The 18,791-nt window shown below is 48.5% G+C and overlaps 1 protein-coding gene and 1 long non-coding RNA gene across 7 annotated transcripts in view; one reads left to right on the top strand and one right to left on the bottom strand.

Moving 5' to 3' along the window:
• The window catches only part of SSH2 (slingshot protein phosphatase 2), a 122,568-nt gene that overhangs the window by 76,297 nt on the left and 27,480 nt on the right, over window positions 1–18,791 (top strand). For all 6 annotated transcript variants that reach the window (XM_083587417.1, XM_083587418.1, XM_083587419.1 and 3 more), the window contains 3 exons: window positions 9,315–9,418; window positions 11,085–11,149; window positions 18,541–18,662. In XM_083587417.1, the coding sequence (XP_083443543.1) occupies window positions 9,315–9,418; window positions 11,085–11,149; window positions 18,541–18,662 (291 nt within the window). The remainder of the gene's footprint in view (window positions 1–9,314; window positions 9,419–11,084; window positions 11,150–18,540; window positions 18,663–18,791) is intronic.
• The window catches only part of LOC310750210, a 185,299-nt gene that overhangs the window by 163,963 nt on the left and 2,545 nt on the right, over window positions 1–18,791 (bottom strand). The window lies entirely within an intron of this gene.

Raw genomic sequence — 18,791 nt, 5'->3', positions numbered from 1 at the left:
TCTGCATGCCAACCAGCTGCTCTGCCATAGAGCTGCTGCCCTTCCCCTGAAAGTAAAGCAAGAGGCTAGTCCTCATGACTCCACCCAAAGGGCTGAAACAGGAACATGGGAAGCTGGCAGAAGCGCTCTGGGGCTTCTCTCCCAGCTCCGTTTGGAGAGGTTTGGGATTGATTTAGCGACCTTCCTTCTACATGCAGAGCAGATGCTCTGCTTCTGAGCCTAGTCCTCAAAAGCACAAATCTTTTTTCTGCCTCGCTCTCCAATCCATGGCTTCTCCGAGGGGGTTCTGATGTCAAGGGAGGGTTTACAAAGTGCCCCAGGAATTCTGCACGCTTTGCTGAACCCACTTCTCCCTGGGTCACCCCCTCCTCCTCGTTCCTTTGCCTGGAATCAAGAATCGACAGGCTGATTTCTCTTTTCAGAAGTGTGTGCTGACTTCAGATTTCACCCTCACCTTGAGTCTAATTAGAGAAAGGGCCTGAGTTCCTTGCATGGCTTCACCTAAATATAGCTGGGTCTGGGCTCCCTGACTAATATGGAGCGGGACGAGACCCTGACCTCCTTGACTCGGCCTTACAGTCCTATTCAGAGTGACTATAGTGTCCTAGACTCACTTAGCAATGTGTGACCAAAGGCATTTTCTGCAAGCGACCAGATGCAGGCACTTTCCCTTCCTTTTAGCCTCTCTCTGAGCTCTTCTGGGACTCCGGGTTACGTCTCCAGTTGAGCGTCTCGCTTTTTAATTTGCCCTCTCACATTTTGTAATGCAACCTTGCATATCCAGCCCCCAAAAGATCCTCTCCACATTTAGGTTAGTTTTGTCTTGCCTTGGTAGGGTTTTGAGATGGGGGCTTTCCTGGTCGCCTTTGGAGAGCAAAAATGGTCTCCAGCCAACCATGCAGAGAAAGAAAGGGGGGGGGGGACTTGTAATTTATGTTTGTTCACTGCCCTGCACACCAAAAAATTCAAATTGCAGGAAAGGAGATTTCGACTAAACGTTAGGAAGAACTTCCTGAAAGTAGCATCTGTTGGGCAGTGGAGCAGCCTCCTTTGGTGAGGGGTAGACTCTTCTTCCTTGGAGGTTTGTAAGCAGAGGTTGGATGTGCACCTGTCAGGGATTCTTTAGCTGTAATTCCTGCATTGTGCAGGGGGTTGGAATAAATGACCTTTGGGGGTCCCTCCCAGCTCTTCAATTCTATGCTAAGCTCTTTGATGTGTCCCAGATGTAACAGGGAGGATAAAAGGTAAAGGGACCCCTGACCGTTAAGTTCAGTCGTGGCCGACTCTGGGGTTGTGGCGCTCATCTTGCTTTACTGGCCAAGGGAGCCGGCGTGCAGCTTCCGGGTCACGTGGCCAGCATGACTAAGCCACTTCTGGCGAACCAGAGCAGCGCACAGAAACGCCGTTTACCTTCCCGCCAGAGTGGTACCTATTTATCTACTTGCACTTTGACATGCTTTTGAACTGCTAGGTGGGCAGGAGCAGGGACCGAGCAACGGGAGCTCACACCATTGCGGGGATTCGAACCGCCAACCTTCTGATCAGCAAGCCATAGGCTCTGTGGTTTAACCCACAGCGCCACCTGCGTCCCTAGAATATAGACTGGTACAAATGTTGGGATTTTGTGACTTTTGCTGGGAGCATCATCATACCAGGTCAACCTGCTTGCCAATCCACCCTGCTGTTGCCCATTGCAGACTCCACCAGTCTGGCGCCCTGCTGACGTTTTGGACTACAAGCCCCCACCAGGCTCAGCTAGCAGAGGCTGGGGCTGGTGGCCATTGTAGTCCAAAACATCTGGAGGCACCAAGGTGGTGATTCCTGGGTGTTCTGGCTGGCAGGGGCTCTTCTTAGTCCTGGGCAGAGAAGGGTCTTTCCAGACGTACGGAGGCTGCCTGCTGCAACTCTGCACGAGTCATTGCTCTCTGGCTTTCCCTCTTGCTACTCTCCCTCCTCCAAGTTGGGGAACTTTACCATGTTTGGTGTGATGGCAGCATTCAGAGTGGCTTGTCCTCAAAGCTTCCTGTTGCATGAGTCGCTCTCATGAGCACCCAGATCTGTGATTCACAAAGAAATGCAGAGACAGGCTTTTTCTCCACACATGTTCTTCCTTGACTCTGACATTGTTGGGTTTTGGGTGCCAGTTGAAAACACTTTGATTTGCCCAGGCCACAGAAGTTTCATAAATAAGAAGTGTATATTCTTTCTGTTTCGATTGTTTTGCTGCAAAAAAAATTAAGTGTATGTACATATTTTTAGCACTGTCTTACTGAATTCTGTTGGTATGTTTTATGTACCTATTCCTGGGCACTTCTGAGGAAGACCAATAAAAAAAAAAAAGCTTCTACGGAAGATGTATTTTGTTTAAGGAGACTTCGCCTGAGGTGTGATACAGTCATTGGCAAAATCTTAGCTGTACAACTGTAGAAGAGACTTTCTTTAGCGTTTGTAGAAATAGCTTTGATTGTTTTTAGATTTTAAAAATTGATTTTATCTCATATGCCACTTTGCTAAAGGTGCATGAATCAATTAACTGCATGTCTTCAGGTAGCAGCTTGATTCATAATCGCTCAGGGCTTCATGCCATACCCTAGATAACTGGTTCAAGCAGGTTATGTTCATTTCTATCTCAAAGAAGTTGGCATGTAATATACGAGCAGCTTGGGGGTCATGCTGATGACCCTTCTGATTCCACCTCTATTTTGGGGTTATTTAATGTATGGCACTGCAGTCACACGGGTGGCTAATCCCTTTGAAATATGAATATATTTGGTGTCATCTATGAACAGGCAAGACCTTTGTCTGTCTCTTTCTTTCTTTGTACAAAGTTGTGTTTTTAATACCCCATTTATAATTCTATCCATTTCATTAGCACATGATTTTATATTTTAGCTTTATTATCAAAATATCTTTGTGTCAGACTTGCTTGGTTGTTGATGTTTGTTTTTCTCTTTCTGTGTTGCCTGTTTTTGTTGTTCAGTACTTTTTAAAAACTGGTTCATACATTTGAAAACAACCCATTTCCTGGGGCATGGGTGAAGCCACACCCCCCAATGTTTGTGAAAAGGTCATGTGCTTCTGGGTGCTTGCTCAGTGTCACCATTGTTTATTTGTATACTGCCTTTCCATAGTTAAACCCATACTCAAGGCGGCTTGCAACAGGAAAAGATTTACATAGTTACACAAACGGGACAAAAGTAGCCATCAGCAAATCAATAAAAACATATCAAAACAGACACAACGAAATTAAACAATCCCCATGTAAGTCATAATAAGATCTAAGAATAAAGATACAAAGAATTAATAATGATAGCAGCAAAACGTACATATCAAAAATTTAATCTTGACTGCAACAAAAATCCCTCAGCAACATTTGTGTGTCTGTATTGCAGAAATAACTTTCCCTGGAGCTTTTCCACCTGGAGTCAGCAAACAGGCTTTGGTTCAGGCCAGTGGCAGACATTTGTTGCATAACCAGACCGTATCTGTGTGGGTTTTTTTGTATGTTGATAAGATTTATTATTGCTCTCCTGCCTGCCAGTGCCTGGGTGTGTCCAAGTTGCCAGTCAAAATAACCTTCTCAACTCTGGCCGGCTGTATGAACTTAAGGTCTGCCTCGCTACGAGGCAGCTTTGGGGGCATGTATGTATTGTGCTGGATCAATCCGTCTTGATGCAAAATGATGAGCTTGTGTGTGACAATGTACCTTTTATCAGTTTTATAGCACTTTATTCTCTTTGTGCAATATCCAGTCCTTATAGCAGCTTTCCCCTTCCTGATGCACTTGTGCAGATGTCTTGTGGCTGCAGCCGATAAGAGTTGTAGCCCACAATACCTGGAGTGCGGCAGGTTGGCAGAGGGTGTGTCGTACCCAGCCCTGGGGCTTCAATGAAAGCCTCTTCTCTCTGCGTGTGCTGCGACCACCTTGTTTGTTGGCAAGTTAGCACAGCTGCCCCTGCAACACACCCCATTGCCTTGTGGGTTTTCGAGGCACCTGCGGTCGTGCAGATGTTTGCATCAAGCAGCTGTGAGCCGGCGTGACTTTCCCACGCTTGGCGGGGCTGGACTTCCTTTCTCGGAAGGTTCCACTTCCCTGTTCTTTTTCTCCCCAGCTCCGTAATGACGCGTGCGGCGTCTTTCTCTTCCCCTTCTCCCCCCGCCTCTTGCCCCATCATCTCCTAGGCTGCTGGCTCTCTCTCACTGTGTGCTCAGAGCTGTGTTTACCCTGCAAAGGCAGCTGAAATTCTATGCCCAGAAGACGAAAGAAAAAAACAACACTTTGTGACCTGCATAGATCATGGAAAAATGAAGCAAGTTCCTCTCCTTTCTCTGCACCAATAACCTACTTATGTACACAGGCGCATAGGAAGCTGCCTTATGCTGAGTCAGACCTCCTGGTCCACGAGCTCAGGATTGCCTGCACTGCTTAGCAGCAAATCTCCAGAGTCTTTCCCCGGGTCCCACCTGGCGATGCCATTGGGGAATGAATCTTCTGCATGCAAATCAGATGCTGTACTCCACATGGTTCTGATTAAAGGGCTGATTTAAACAGGAATGTAGGAAGCTGGCTTATGTGGAGACGGACCAAGAATCTAGTCCTCATGTTTCTTAAAGAAGGAACGATGGAACCTTTTTATACTAAGACCACTGCTGCATCTAGCTCAGTATTGTCAACAGTGACTAGTAGAAGCTCTCCAGGGTTTTAGCCCTACCTGGAAATGCCAGTGGGGATTGAATCTGAGGCGTGTGTGTGTGTGTGTGTATAGGCACCCCTCTCACCTTTTTGGATTTCACCAGGCTTTATATTTCATTTATTCATTCAACTTCTTAGCTGCCTTTTTTACCATCAGATCCCAGGGTGGGTTGCAGAAACACAGTTCTAAAACCACCACGAAACAAGAAAATCATGTAAACTTTTTTTTTTTAAAGTTTCATATTTAAAAACAATTCCATCTATATAAAACCAGCACAAACAAACATTTAGAAACAAATGTTTAGAAACATGTGCAAAGCGGTTAAAAGTAGTTCCCATGAAAGATGCTGCCTGGGATAAAGATTCCTACTTAAACGGCTACTTGAAAGAGGAAGGTCTTTGAACTGCTGAAAAGAAGACAGGGAGAGCTTGCAAGCTTTCTAAGCACATCATGAGGGCTAGAAACTTGGTGAAAGTGCAAAAAAGAGAGCCTGTGATGTGAAGGGCGGGACGAGTCCTCCAACCAGTGCAACATCCTGTTTTTGTGGATTTGCAGCCGTTCATATACATGCCTCCTGTGCAAACTTTCCTTTTGAGCAATAAGCAATCTGTGCCAGTGTTCACCTGGGGCTTATCTCTGAAGCTGATACGTGGCGTGCTCAGATTTGCATAGCCGATGCAAAGGTGTGCGTTCTGCTTCACCTGGCTCCAGGCGAGCTACGAGGCTGGGTTGTATTTCTGCAACTCTGCCCCATAATAATCTGCTTTGGGTCTTCTTCCTTGTCCCTCCCGTTTTGGGTTCCTGTTTTTGTATTAAAGACAATTGCTGCTTTTCTGTTCATTCTGTTTGTCTTCATTTGACCTTCTCGGGTCTTCTCACCTCCCGCCTCTGGTTATGCACGAATAATCTGTTTTTCCACATTCTTAAGAGCAAAACTTAGCCTCTCCAATAGGGCCTTCTTTGGAGACTGTGTGCTGGTTAGCCTTTTGAACATTTTCTGATAAGAAACCACCCAGTTCTGAAGTTGGCAAGGAGATCTGGAAGGGATAAAGTGTGTGTGTGTGTGTGTGTGTGTTGCATTGTGTTGCATTGCAGAGCAGCAGCAAAAGGAGGCCTCTGCCCCAAGGAACTCCCAGTCTAACTTTTGGCAGTACAGAAGGTGAGAGAGGAAGGAAGGAAGGAGAGAGGTCTGGAGCAAATGTGAACAAAAACTTGGGGCTGGAGATGAGACTCTGAGCTTTGCAGAAGATGCAGATTTTAAAGAAGAGAAGCATCGAATTAGGGTAGGGAGCCAACAGGTAGACCAGCTGCTGTGCATGCCACCTGGGAGCAGAGCCCAAAAACCTCTGGTCTGGGGGTCCACCTCTTACCAGCATTGCAAAATTGTTACCTGTTTAAAGCAGCCTTCCTGGGGGCTGATGGGAGCTGTAGTCCCAAACATCCAGAATGGGGCAGATTGAGAAAGGCCAGTTTAGGAGCTGATGTGGATCAACCCTGAAAGAAATCCCACTTGGTTTGGCCCTCTCTTCTCTCTCTCTTTATAAGTCATGCTAGGCAAGATTCCTCGCTGGAAGTCAAGCGCTCCTCACCTGGAGATGGGGTTCAGGTGCACCGTTGTGGGCTTCGTGCCCAGAGCTTTTGAGAAGCCGTGGCTCGATAACATCCGGGGTGGGTGGGGCAGTGTTTATTCCGTGACGTGGGAAGCAGAATGGTTAGATAAGGTCATAAATGTTGATGATTCAGTCACAATAATGAAAGGTGATTCATGGCCTGTGGCACCGTTGTTAGCCGGCCTCTGCTTTAGACATGTTACTGGTCCTGTGTTTTTCTTACAAGTTGCTTAAAGGGTGCATAAGAAGATCAGAAGTGAGCCTGGCTGCTGGATCAGGCCGGAGGGGGGAGATATAGTCTAGCTTCCTGTTTTCCCTGTGGCTGACCAGATGCCAGATTTGGCCACCCCTACCCCTGTTTTAGAAAGATGCAAAGAGTCATTAGCCGGTGGGACTCACTTCCACAAGGTGTGGTGGTGATCATTAGCTTTGAAAGGTTGATTAGGGAAAGGGTCTATCAGTGGCTACTAAATGGCACTGCCATGCTATTGCTAGTAACACATTTCTGTCTCTCAGTCCTAATAATTCCTATTAATAAAAAAAATTCACCTCACGTACTTTTGAAGCTGTGTCTTTCCTGTTCCTGAACTTCCTAAGGGTCCTAAATGTATTACTTCTGGAGCTGCTCCGCTGCACTTTTCCATCAGATGATTTTCTGGGCAGCTCACAACAGATTGCAGTAATGCAAAAACAAAACAAAGAGCCTTTCGTTCCAGGCATTTGTCCAGGAAGCGTTTGCAAAGTTGGCCTGCTCTTTATCTAATTCCCCTCCTCTCAGAATAAAAATAAATAAATTTTATAGGTTTCTTTTTGCAGCAGGCTGGGCGCTTTAATTAAACTTCCCTTTCTTTAAATAAACCCCACTGAAGATGCCAAATAGACTTGCCCGGTTCATTAAACATGAGAAGGAAAAGGGGGGGAGGCAGGAGGAGAGGTTCCTGGTCTCTCTCTTGGGAGCATTTAAATGTTGGCCGAGTTGAGTTTTTTTTCTCTCTCTTTAAAACATGGGAGTCCTTTTGGCAGCGCCGGGGTGAGTCTGGATCGCTTAGCACCATGGTTTCTGATTGACCCCTTTTTTAAGTAAAAAAAACACACACACAAAGCAAAACAGCAACAACTTTGTGTGTGCGAGAGAGAGAGAGAGAGCGTGGGCCCCGGCTTCTGCGGAAGAGTGAGACTTCTAACCACAGACAGGGCAGCTGTGATGGATTTCGCAACAGATTGCAGATGTCTTTTCAAATAAAAATAGGGCACTTGAGAAGCCAGCCACCTTAAATGTCTGGGTGGCGTTGTGTGTGTGTGTGTGTGTGTGTGTGTGTGTGTGTGTGTGTGTGTGTGTGTAAAGAACCATTTCCGAAAGGCAGGCTGCTGCTGCTGCTGCAGAACATTTGCAGAGCTGCCTGGGCATCAAAATCCCCATCAGACTGGCACGTGGCCTCTGAATGGCATTTACTGAGGACCCTCGGTGGCAAGAGTTACTGCTGCTGGCCTGCTTCCCATTTGGGCACTGCAAGAGCAGGATTCCCCTGCGCAGAGAGGGAGATAATTTTTTTTCCTTGTTCTCCCCCTCTAAAACTAGGTGTGTCTTGTGGTCCGGTGTGTCCTATAGAGCAAAAAATACAGTATGTGCAAGAGAGTCTCATTGTGGTCCTTCCTCTCCACCCCAAGCCAACCCTGTGTCCCCTTCATGCGCTCAAACCCCATCATGGTCTGACCCTGCATACGGTGAGGCCACATTTTAGCATACAGGACCGCCTCTCCTGGTATGCCCTGTGGAGGACCTTAAGGTCCACAAATAACAACACTTTGGAGGTCCCAAGCCTTAAGGAGGTTAGATTGGTTTCAACTAGGGCCAGGGCCTTTTCAGTACTGGCCCCGACATGCTGGAACGCTCTGTCACAAGAGACCAGGGCCCTGCGGGACTTGACATCTTTCCGCAGGGTCTGCAAGACAGAACTGTTCCGCCTGGCCTTTGGTTTGGACTCAATCTGACCCTTATGTTTCCTTCCCCTTATGTTCTTGATTTATTGGCTACTTTAAAATGAGGCTGCATTTTAAATTGCATTTTAACCTGCATTTTAAATGGTTTTATTCCCCCCTATAATGTTTTTATTGTGATTTTATTGGGCAGAGTATAAATATTTTATTTATTTATTTATTTATTTATTTTATTTTTTAATTTTTACTACTACTACTATGTTGTGGGGAGCCCTCGTAAATAGCAAGAACATTTGCAACCCTGCCCTGCGAGGCAGGGGAGGCCCAAAGAGAGCGACTGGTGCAAGGTCCACCCAGGGTGGGGTTGGACCCAGGTCTCTGTGGACCTGCTACTTTGAGCACTGCACAGCACTGCCGCTTCAGGGTGATTGCAGCACGGTGACGACTCTGTGTGTGTAGGGAGGGAACTGGTGATGGAGGGGCGCATGTGAGCCCCACAGCCACTCTGCCCCAAGCCCCCCAGTATGACTTGCCCAGTGACAAAAAAAGGGGGGAGACTGATTTCATGCCCTGTTCTTCCCCCACTTTGATGACAATACTGCTATTGTTCAAGGTCCAGGACCTTGAACAATATGAGGAACGGCTAAGGGAGCTGGGCATGTTTAGCCTGGAGAAGAGGAGGTTAAGGGGTGATATGATAGCCATGTTCAAATATATAAAAGGATGTCACATAGAGGAGGGAGAAAGGTTGTTTTCTGCTGCTCCAGAGAAGCGGACACGGAGCAATGGATCCAAACTACAAGAAAGAAGATTCGACAGTGGAATTTGCTGCCAAGGAGTGTGGTGGAGTCTCCTTCTTTGGAGGTCTTTAAGCAGAGCTTTGACAACCATATGTCAGGAGTGCTCTGATGGTGTTTCCTGCTTGGCAGGGGGTTGGACTCGATGGCCCTTGTGGTCTCTTCCAACTCTATGATTCTATGACCTTTCATGCTTTCCCCCAATGGACTATATATATGAGGTTTTGTTCCCCCTTTTAGCTAATTCTCTCTCTCTCTTTTTTTCTCTCTGGCAGCATCAGCGAAAGTTTTCTCACGGTGAAAGGTGCTGCCCTCTTCCTCCCACGTGGAAATGGATCTTCGACCCCCAGGATCAGCCACCGGCGCAACAAGCATGCAGGTAACACCCCCACCCCTTGTACCTTTGCCCCATCCCGAAATCAAAAAGACCCAGGTCTCTCTCTGTTGTTGTTGTTTTGTTTTTTGCCTATTTTGGGCTGCCCAGGAAAATGGCCTCAGGCCGGCCTCCCCCAGCCTGATGTGCTCCAGCTGTTTGGGGTTAGGGTTCCCATCAGCTGCAGCCAGCCAAGTGGCTGATGGGAGTTGTAGTCCAAAAGAGCTGGAGGGCACCAGGTTAGGGAAAGGCTGTCTCTAAGCACTGTTAAGTATTTTCAGTTTTTATATACATCCCGCAGCATACAAAGGAATAATTCAGTACCACTCCTTCAGTAATAAGCAGTGTCGTTTTCCCCTCCGCATTGTCAAAAAGTAAGATCCAGCAATATAGTTATCTGTTGTAAAGTCTAACCTTCTGCTATAATCAACACCCTGAAATCATGCTTTACCCACAAACAAACCATACCCAAGTAATCCTGAAATAAAATTAAAACTCATTATTTTACTTTCTGTAATTATACAGTATAATCATTGTGAACGTTCTGCGTGCAGCTCGAGTAAACAGGCTTTTTCAGATGACAGCCTGTTTTGGAACTGTTTACTAAATCAGCAGCGTTGCTTCCTTAAAGATCTTTTCCCCAAACCAGGAAAGGTCATATGTTAACTTTTCATTTTACTGTCCCAAAACATTATGAGCCGACAACACCTTTCTATAATGGGGGGCGAGGGGAGCCTTGGAGCCAGTGGGGCAGGTTTGTCTGTAAAATTGCTCAGTCGTTGGAGCATGAGACTCTTAATCTCAGGGTTGCGTGTTTGAGCCCCGTGTTGAGCAAAAAGATTCCCTTCCAACTCTGCAATTCCATGATTCTTTGAAATATGGCCCCCGGTTTCTCCCCCAGGACTCTCCCCTGTTCATATCCTGCTCTGCACCTTCCTTGAATGCTGTTCCCAGCCTGGAAGGTCTTCCTGAACTGTGGTGGTGCCGCTGTGAGCATTTGCGGCAGCCGCCACCTGAGGCAATTATATCCGTTTGCCTAATGGATGGGCCGGCCCCAGCTAACTGTCCATGATCCAGAATTCCACTCACCCAGGGATGTGGCCGCAGTGGCAGGGTTGTGTGGGGCTGGCTCTGTGGTGTGGAGGAATCTCGGCAGCCTCCGAAGAAAATCTCTCTCTCTTTCCTTTGCGGTTTGAAGACAGGGAGACGGGAGAGTCTCTTGCTGCCTCCTGCCTTTGCCATCCTGCAGCTCTCTGCGTTGTCATTTGCACGTGCCAGAGGACCAGGGTTCAGGAGGAGGAGGTGGTAGCAAGGCCTTGTAAGCAAAGCTGGTATTTGCTGGACCCCTTCTCCGTGGGCCTTGAAGCCTGAACACGGAAATGTTTGGGATTTAGAGGAGAGATTTGTGTTTTGTTCATTTGATTTAATGCTCTCATATCCCAGCTTTTTAGACAAGGAGCTCAAGGCGGTGTATACATAGTTCCTCCCCCACTCCTCATTTAACCCTCACAACAACCCTGTGGGGTAGCTTAAGCTGTGAGGTAGTCGCTGGCCCAAGACCACCCAGGGAGAGTTTCATGGCCAAGTGGGGATTTGAGCCTGGTCTTAGACTGACACTCTAAGCGCTGTACCAAACAGGCTCTGCACCTTGATCCTTCCTTCTCCATCCCAGGTGACCTCCAGCAACACCTCCAAGCAATGTTCATGCTGCTCCGTCCAGAGGACAACATCAGGCTGGTAAGTCTCGCACACATGTCCTTTCCTTGCTCTGTGGCTGACGCCTTAGGGTGCCTTGCTGTAGTAAAGTGCCCTTGGCGCCTCATTCCTCCTCTCTGTGTGCCTCTCCTCTCTTACGGCTCTTGCTTGGGAACTCGATACACAGTGCTGATACACACCTCCTTTGAGAGGTGTAGAGCTCAGAATTCAGAACCTCAGGAATCCCTGTTTTTAAAGCTTCTAGTCCTCATGGTTGAACTCAGCAAACAGGCAGGCATCTTCTCCTGAAACTCTGGGAGTGGTAAATGAACAAAAAGCCCTGGCACTCAAAGCAGGGGAGGGCAGTCAGTGCCCTTCCTGGCCCTTTAGCGTGAACAAAATCAGAACAAATTAATGCAAATAAATACATAAATAACCACGGTGAGTTGGAAGCAGCCGGCCCACACCTTCCTGGCAGAGTAGGCATTTGCATACAGAAGACCCTAGGTTGGATTCCTGGCATCTGTGGTTGGAAGGATCTCTGAATCAGGGGGTGGGACAGACCCCTCCCTGGCCTGAGAGACTGTGGAGGGCAGCTGTCAGTCAGAGGAGATGCTGCTTGGGCTAGATGAACCCGTGTTGTTCATACACAGCTTCCTATGCACTTTTAAGAGGATTAGACAAATTTAGGGCAGATGCAGGTACCAGTGGCTGCTAGCCATCGTGACTATATTCTCCCTACAGTGTTTGGGGCCTCTGAGAACCAGTTGAGGGGGCTCTCAAGGGGCGAGAGAGCTGCTCCTGCAAGGCTCAAGTCCTGCTTGCAGGCTTCCCTTTGGGGCATCTAAGTCACCACTGTAAATAATAATAATTTATTATTTATACCCCGCCCATCTGGCTGAGTTTCCCCAGCCACTCTGGGCGGCTCCCAATCGAGTGTTAAAAACAACACAACATTAAATATTAAAAACTTCCCTAAACAGGGCTGCTTTCAGATGTCTTTTAAAAATAAGATAGCTGCTTACTTCCTTCACATCTGAAGGGAGGGCGTTCCACAGGGTGGGCACCACTACTGAGAAGGCCCTCTGCCTGGTTCCCTGTAACCTCACTTCTCGCAATGAGGGAACCGCCAGAAGGCCCTTGGCGCTGGAGACAGGAGACTGGACAAGACAGACCGCCCTGTGGCCTGATCCAGGTGCAGGGCTCTTCCCATGTTCTTTTGATTGTTTGCCAAATCCTAGAACCACTTCATATTCTCACGAGCAGCGCAGAGTTGAACTATGGAACCTGTTCACACGGGAGGCAGCAATGGCCACCAGCCTAGATGTCTTTAAAAGAGAAGTAGACAAATTCATGGAAGAGGAGAGGGCTATTGATGGCTCCTAACCAGGATGGCTCTGCTCTGCCTTCACGGTTGGAGGCAGCGATGTTTCTGAATCCCAGTTGCTGGAAACCCCAGGAAGGGGAGAGTTGTTCTTGTGCCCAGATCCTGTGTGCCGTTTTCCCATTGGGGCATCTGGTTGGCCACTGTGAGAACAGGATGCTGGTCTAGGTGGGCCATGGGCCTGATCCAGCCGCCTCTTCTTAAGGAGCAAGTCATGACCCCATCCCACCCAGTCTCTTGGCAAACCTCTACTGGTAGTTAGTGCTCATCGGGTGGTTGGGGTGTGCTCCGCACCGCCGCCGGCTCCCAACCGATCAGCAAATCAATTGTTCTGCACTATCACTGGCGGCTTTGTACATTTTCCGTGGGTAGCTTTCTTGGATTATTTTTGATAAATTGGGCTTTCAAGTAAGGAGAACGAGGGGTCGCAGACGGGGACAATGGGACCACTTTGTGCAGTACCAAGTTGGGAGCGCCAAAGTCATGCCGGGGTCACTCTTTGATCATCCGCTCCTGTTTGTGCTGGGCGGGTGTCAGTCGATACTTGGAGCTGTAGGGGTAGCGGGAAACTTTTGAGTGGCCAATTCCTGGGCAAAGGAAGGTCTTCTTTCCTTGAATGCCCAAAGAACTGACTTCATTAGCGATTATTATTTGTTTTGTTTTATTAAAGAGTGTTAAGGACTGGCTTTGAGAAGACGGTGTTGCCTCCTGGTCGAATTTAATTACCTCCATGTATAAAAGCAATAGAAGAAAATGGGTAGAGAAAAGCTTTTCCTCCTTTTCTTGTAATGCTAGAATTCATGGACATTGAGTGAAGCTGAGTGCTGGAGGAGTCAGGATAGATAGAATAAAGTTCTTCATGCAGTGTCTGGGAGGTGGGACTTCTTCACCTGCAACAGCCAGAGGCAGAATTCATTTCTGTTTCTGCCGTGAGAGAGCATCACTTCCTGGGCTGCCGTGCTCAAGGCCGTTAACAACTCAGGACCAGGTTGCCTGAAAAGACCCTCCCTCCTGTCTGCTCCCTGTAGACTTGTGAGATCGCTTAGATCAGTGGAGAGAAATCTTACTCGTGGCACCACGCCCTGCAAACATCACAGGGCAGTGACCCCAAAATGGTTATATGTGATGCCTTACCCACCAGATGCTTCAAACGTCATTTAAAGAGATTTTCCTTTTTTCCCCAGCCCATAAGAATTGACCTTGTTGTTCCTGGATTCCTGTTTATGTAACACTGCTTTTTAACATGTTTTTGTCTGCCACTAAAGATATTTTTTTTTAAAAAAAAAAAAGCTAAGCAGTTTAGAAGTGCTTTTATATAGATAATAAATATACAGAGCAGGCACGTTTAGATGAGCTTCAGAACTCAGCTTTCCTTGGCAGAGGAGTTGGGATTTATTGATTTCCGCCTAAGCACGCCCTTTGATCTGTGCAGCCCTTCCGAGATCCAGGGATAAGGCCCTTTTGGAGGAAACGTTTGTCCTTTCCTGGATTATGGAAAAAGTGCTGACGTTGGTCAGAGCCTAGAAATGACGCCTAACTCTGTGGTCCAAGCCAGCTTTCCAGTTTAGAAATAGCCCCGGTTAACGGGCAGATAACAGTAGGAAGTTGCTATATTTACACTCGGTTCCCAAACTTGAGTAGGGTTGGGGAGGGAAGAGGATTGAGAGAGTGGCTCCTATATGTTGAATCTGCCCTGTTTGCTTTTCCTTTTGGTGGCCTTTCAGGGCACAGTAGTGGAGATCTGGGTCTCCAAAAACCTGTAGTGCTGTTTTGAGTCATCTTGGTGCATCAGGAGGCGTATGCCTATAGAAAGACTGCTTGCTGGGCAGGAATCACTAAAGCAAAGTGTGGACTTCTTGGCTAACATCTCTGAGAGCACCTGCTTCCCATGCAAGAGGTCTTGGGTTCAAATTTGGTTTAAAGGCACCCTGGGTATCAGGAACGGAAAAGGCCTTTCCCCAGGTCTTGGAATTCTCAGCCAGAATATGCAGAACGGATTTTGTATCATAGAACAGAGAGCTGGAACGGACACCCCCCCCAAGGGTCATCTAGTCCAACCCCCTGCAATGCAGGGATCCTGGCCAAAGAACCCCTGACAGATGGCCATCTTCACAAGGGGTGGGAGATACTATTTCGTAGTAAGGGGGAAAATGCCCCCAAACCATTGGAGCCTTCCCCACTTCAGTTTAAAGGCGGTTCTTAGGTTGGTGGGGCAGAATCTGCTGTTCTGCTATTTGCCTGAGACTTGCACATGGCAGCCGACCAATCAATAGCTTGACCAGGACAGATAAATTAGTTCATTTGCGTTTTAAACCATGGGAGGGGTCGAATATGCTGTATCTTAAGCCCCATGGGGATATGCATACGCTCAGACAAATTTCAGAAGTTTTGCTGTGTAGGTTTGCAAAACATACCTAAGCAGCAGAACTTGGTGGGCCAGTCTTGTGATTGGTACAAGCAGCATTTTTAAACCTCCTGGACTGGAGGACCCCGGGTCCAAAGCCGCCTCTTTGGACTGCGTGTGCCCCCACCCACCCTCTTGGAAGGACACCCGACAGCGAGCAGGGAGAGGAATGACTCCTCCTCCTGCCAGTCCTAGAAATTTGCTCAGCAAATCCCATTTCGGCAGCTCGAGGGCAGGCTGTCCCCTTTGGCCTCTCCGGGCTCTGTTTAGCGGTGATCTTATGTCAAAACCACCCTGCTAATTATTGCTGCCCAGATTGGTTTAGCAAAGCAAATTAGATTACGCTAATCCACTTGATGCCAGACAGGCCGCTGGAGAGCCAGCAAGAAGCTGCAGTCCATATAGAGAGTTAAGGGGAAAGAAGCTGCATTTCCCATTTTAGCGTCTGCTGGCTTCATAGCAGGACATGCCTTGCGCTGTATAAAGCCCTGCCAGATCACGTGAAACCAGGGGGTTGCCAACGTGGTGCCCGTGGGTGACTGCCTGGCCATCCATACTGTCTAACATACCTGCAAAAGGTCTCAATAACTAGCCCCTTCTTTAAAAAAAAACCCAATGCACAAGAGGGGCTTCTTGCTCTTACTACTCAGTTCCTGTTTGCACGAGTGGCTCAGCTTCTCCCGCATTGAACATACACCCCACCCCTAAGACATGCCCATATTTCATTGAGAGCCAGGATTGGATACCTGCTCTCCCTTCCCTTCTGAGTAGAGGAGTGGTGTAAATGTCCCCATCAAGGAGGGGAGGGCAGGCCCACTCCAATTTGTGGTCCTGTCTCTCTCTTTTTTGCTCTTTTATGGGTGGCAGCTATTGTTCCATTGGGACGCAGATGGCGCTGTGGTCTAAACCACTGAGCCTCTTGGGCTTGCCGATCAGAAGTTCAGCAGTTCGAATCCCCATGACGGGATGAGCTCCCATTGCTCTGTCCCAGCTCCCGCTAACCTAGCAGTTCAAAAGCACACCGGTGCAAGTAGATAAATAAGTACTGCTGCAGTGGGAAGGTAAATGGCTTTTCCGTGTGCTCTGGTTTATGTCACGGTGTCTCTTTGCTCCAGAAGCAGTTTAGTCATGCTGGCCACATGACCCAGAAAACTGTCTGTGGACAAACACCGGCTCCCCGGCCTGAAAGTGAGATGAGCGCCACAACCCCATAGTTGCCTTTGACTGGACTTAACCATCCAGGGGTCCTTTACTGTTTTTATTATTATGCCGTGCCCTCGTGTGCCCACTGGCTCAAAAAAGGCCAGTGGAGAAGAGGGCTATCAATGGCTACTAGTCAGGGTGGCTGTGCTCTGCCTGCCTGTTTAGAGGCATCAATCTTCTGAATAAAAATTGCTGGAAACCGCAGGAGGGGAGAGTTGCTCTTGTGTTCAGGTCTGGCTTGCGGGTTTCCCACTGGGGCATCGGGTTGGCCACTGTGAGAACAGGATACTGGGATAGATGGGCCATTGCCTCATCCTGCAGACACTTCTTATGTTCTTAAGGCTGACACCTGCTGCTTAACTAAAATATATCTGCCCGTGTTGGTTTTCTGTTCCACCAGTGACCAGATGGGTTCATTTGAAAAAGCCCCCAGCAAGCAGGATTTGCAGGGTCAGCCCTCCTCGTATTTGGCACCCAGTTTCCCAAATTACACTGCTATTGGACAATGATGCTCCATTTTGACCCTCACGGGACAGCTGTACCCACTGGCAAGTCCAAGGAAGTACAATAAAGCCATGTACTCATTCATAACTGAAGCTGGTGCTCTGTTTTGTCCCACAGATCTGTAGGGAAAAGCCACCGGGCGTTGGGGGCAGATTCCCCATGCCTTCCTGGGGAAAACCACAGTTTCTAGCTCCCCGCAGTTGGAAGCTAAGCCACATAAGACTCCCGAGGGGTTTCTGGGGTGGGATTTGTTCAGGCAGGGTGTTTAACTTGCACGGTTTACACCGGTGCCGGAGTGCCACTTCCTGTAGCCTCGAGCCTGCCCTGGAGGAGCCCATTCAAGGTTTCAGGCCCCCCGCCAGGCCCCTCCCGTTCAGGAAATTCTTAGAGAAGAACCACGACTATTTAGCAGAAGCGGTTCTTTCTGTGGTTGGGCTGCTCTGGGCAAAATAAAATCCACACACCCTAGATGGGCCAGTTAGCATAATCAAGACGTCCCTTCTGCGGCAGTGCCGTGGTTCATCTTGCACTCTGTGAGGTCAGAAAACATCAAGCAGAATGCAGATGTCCCGGGAGTTGAGTTAGGAGGCTGTAAAAAGAAGAAGGATGCGCCGAATGCCAGGGGTCCGCCCCACCCGTGCCCGGGGGCATCTTCAGGCCACACAAGGCAAGTTCCTCTTGGCTTCTTGTAAGCGGCTTGCGCTGCGTGACGCTGGCTTCCTGGCATGCTGCGTCAGCGCCCGTACGTATCTTGCCGACTTGGCATCAGGATGGGGAACCAGACCGGGGCCGGCGGGGGGAGGAACTGGCATATATAGTCTTCCTTGTGCTGACTCAGCTCCTCCACAGTCTGGAGCTGAACCTCGCCGGCTATTCTTGGTCCGTACGGCCAAGCGCCCGTCTCCTGTTGTTCATAGGCGGGCTTATTTCCTATCATAGAATTGTAGAGGTCGAGGGGGAACTCCAAGGGTCATCCAGCTCAACCCACTGCAATGAAGGACATGAAGCCGAAGTTTTCCTCTCTGATCATGGGGGAAGTTCTAGTTTCCTTGAAGGATGGAGGGATTCTCCAGGGCATGTCCAGAGGTTCGGAGCAGGTACACTCACACACACACACACATATGCCGGTTGAAGCTATTCCCTTTATCCAGCAGCTCAAAAAGACTTCGTGTAATTGCAGCAATCTGGGGTTTTCGGCATCCCACTTCTGTTGCAGAGCAGTAGGGAGATGAGTTTGGGATGCCGCATTGAACATCCCGAGATAATCTCAGGTTTTGGGTTTGTTTTCGTTGTTTCTTTTTAAGAAGAGAAAGCAAGCCTCCTGGCTACAGAGCGAGGTTTGAAAGGCCACGGATTTGATGCAGTCTTAATCGTATCTCAAGGAGTTTTCTGCACTGGCACAGACCTTGCTTCCTCCACAGGCACCAGCAGTCAAAGATGCCCTGTTTTTCAGGGGGAAACCGTTTTGTAGACATGCACAGTTTAAGGGATTTGCTGGGTTCTGCGTGCTCTTGGCACCCTGGGCTTGAGTTAATGTTGATGCAGAATTGCTGCCCACTGAGTCACTGTTTTCTTTTAAGGTGGCACCCTTTTCCTGCCAAACACTTCTTGCTGGCCTTCCAAGCCCTTTTTCCGTGGGCTTTGGCTCGTACTGGGAGACCAGTGGCAGATGCGTCTCCCCTCTCTCAGGCTGGCAGAGGTGCAGGGAGCGCCATTGCTCTATGGCAGAGCCATCTGCATTGCAGGCAGGAGGTCCTGGGTCCAATTCACAATGACATCTCCAGGTGGGACCGGGAGAAAACTCCCTGCCTGGAACCCTGGAGAGCTGCTGCCAGCCAGTGTAGGCAGCAGTGAGCTCAATTGACACCCCGCCCTGGTGTAGAATATGGAGAGTGGGCTCTACAAACAGCTGAAAAGCTTTTCCCCTTCTTTTCCCAGGCTGTGAGATTGGAAAGCACGTACCAGAACCGGACTCGATACATGGTGGTGGTCTCAACCAATGGGCGGCAGGACACCGAGGAAAGCATTGTCCTGGGAATGGACTTCTCTTGCAACGACAGGTATGTGGTGAATCGGAGTGAGAGAGCTGACCAGGATGTGCAATTGTTATCTTTTTTTTTTTGCGAGTTCTCCAAGAGGGCTGTCAGATCATTGGGGGGTTTGGAGCTGTTTCCCTCTGAAGGACGGAC

Source organism: Podarcis filfolensis (assembly GCF_964270895.1).
Source record: "Podarcis filfolensis genome assembly, chromosome: 15".
NCBI lineage: Eukaryota > Metazoa > Chordata > Lepidosauria > Squamata > Lacertidae > Podarcis > Podarcis filfolensis.
This window is presented reverse-complemented; position numbering and strand designations above follow the sequence as displayed.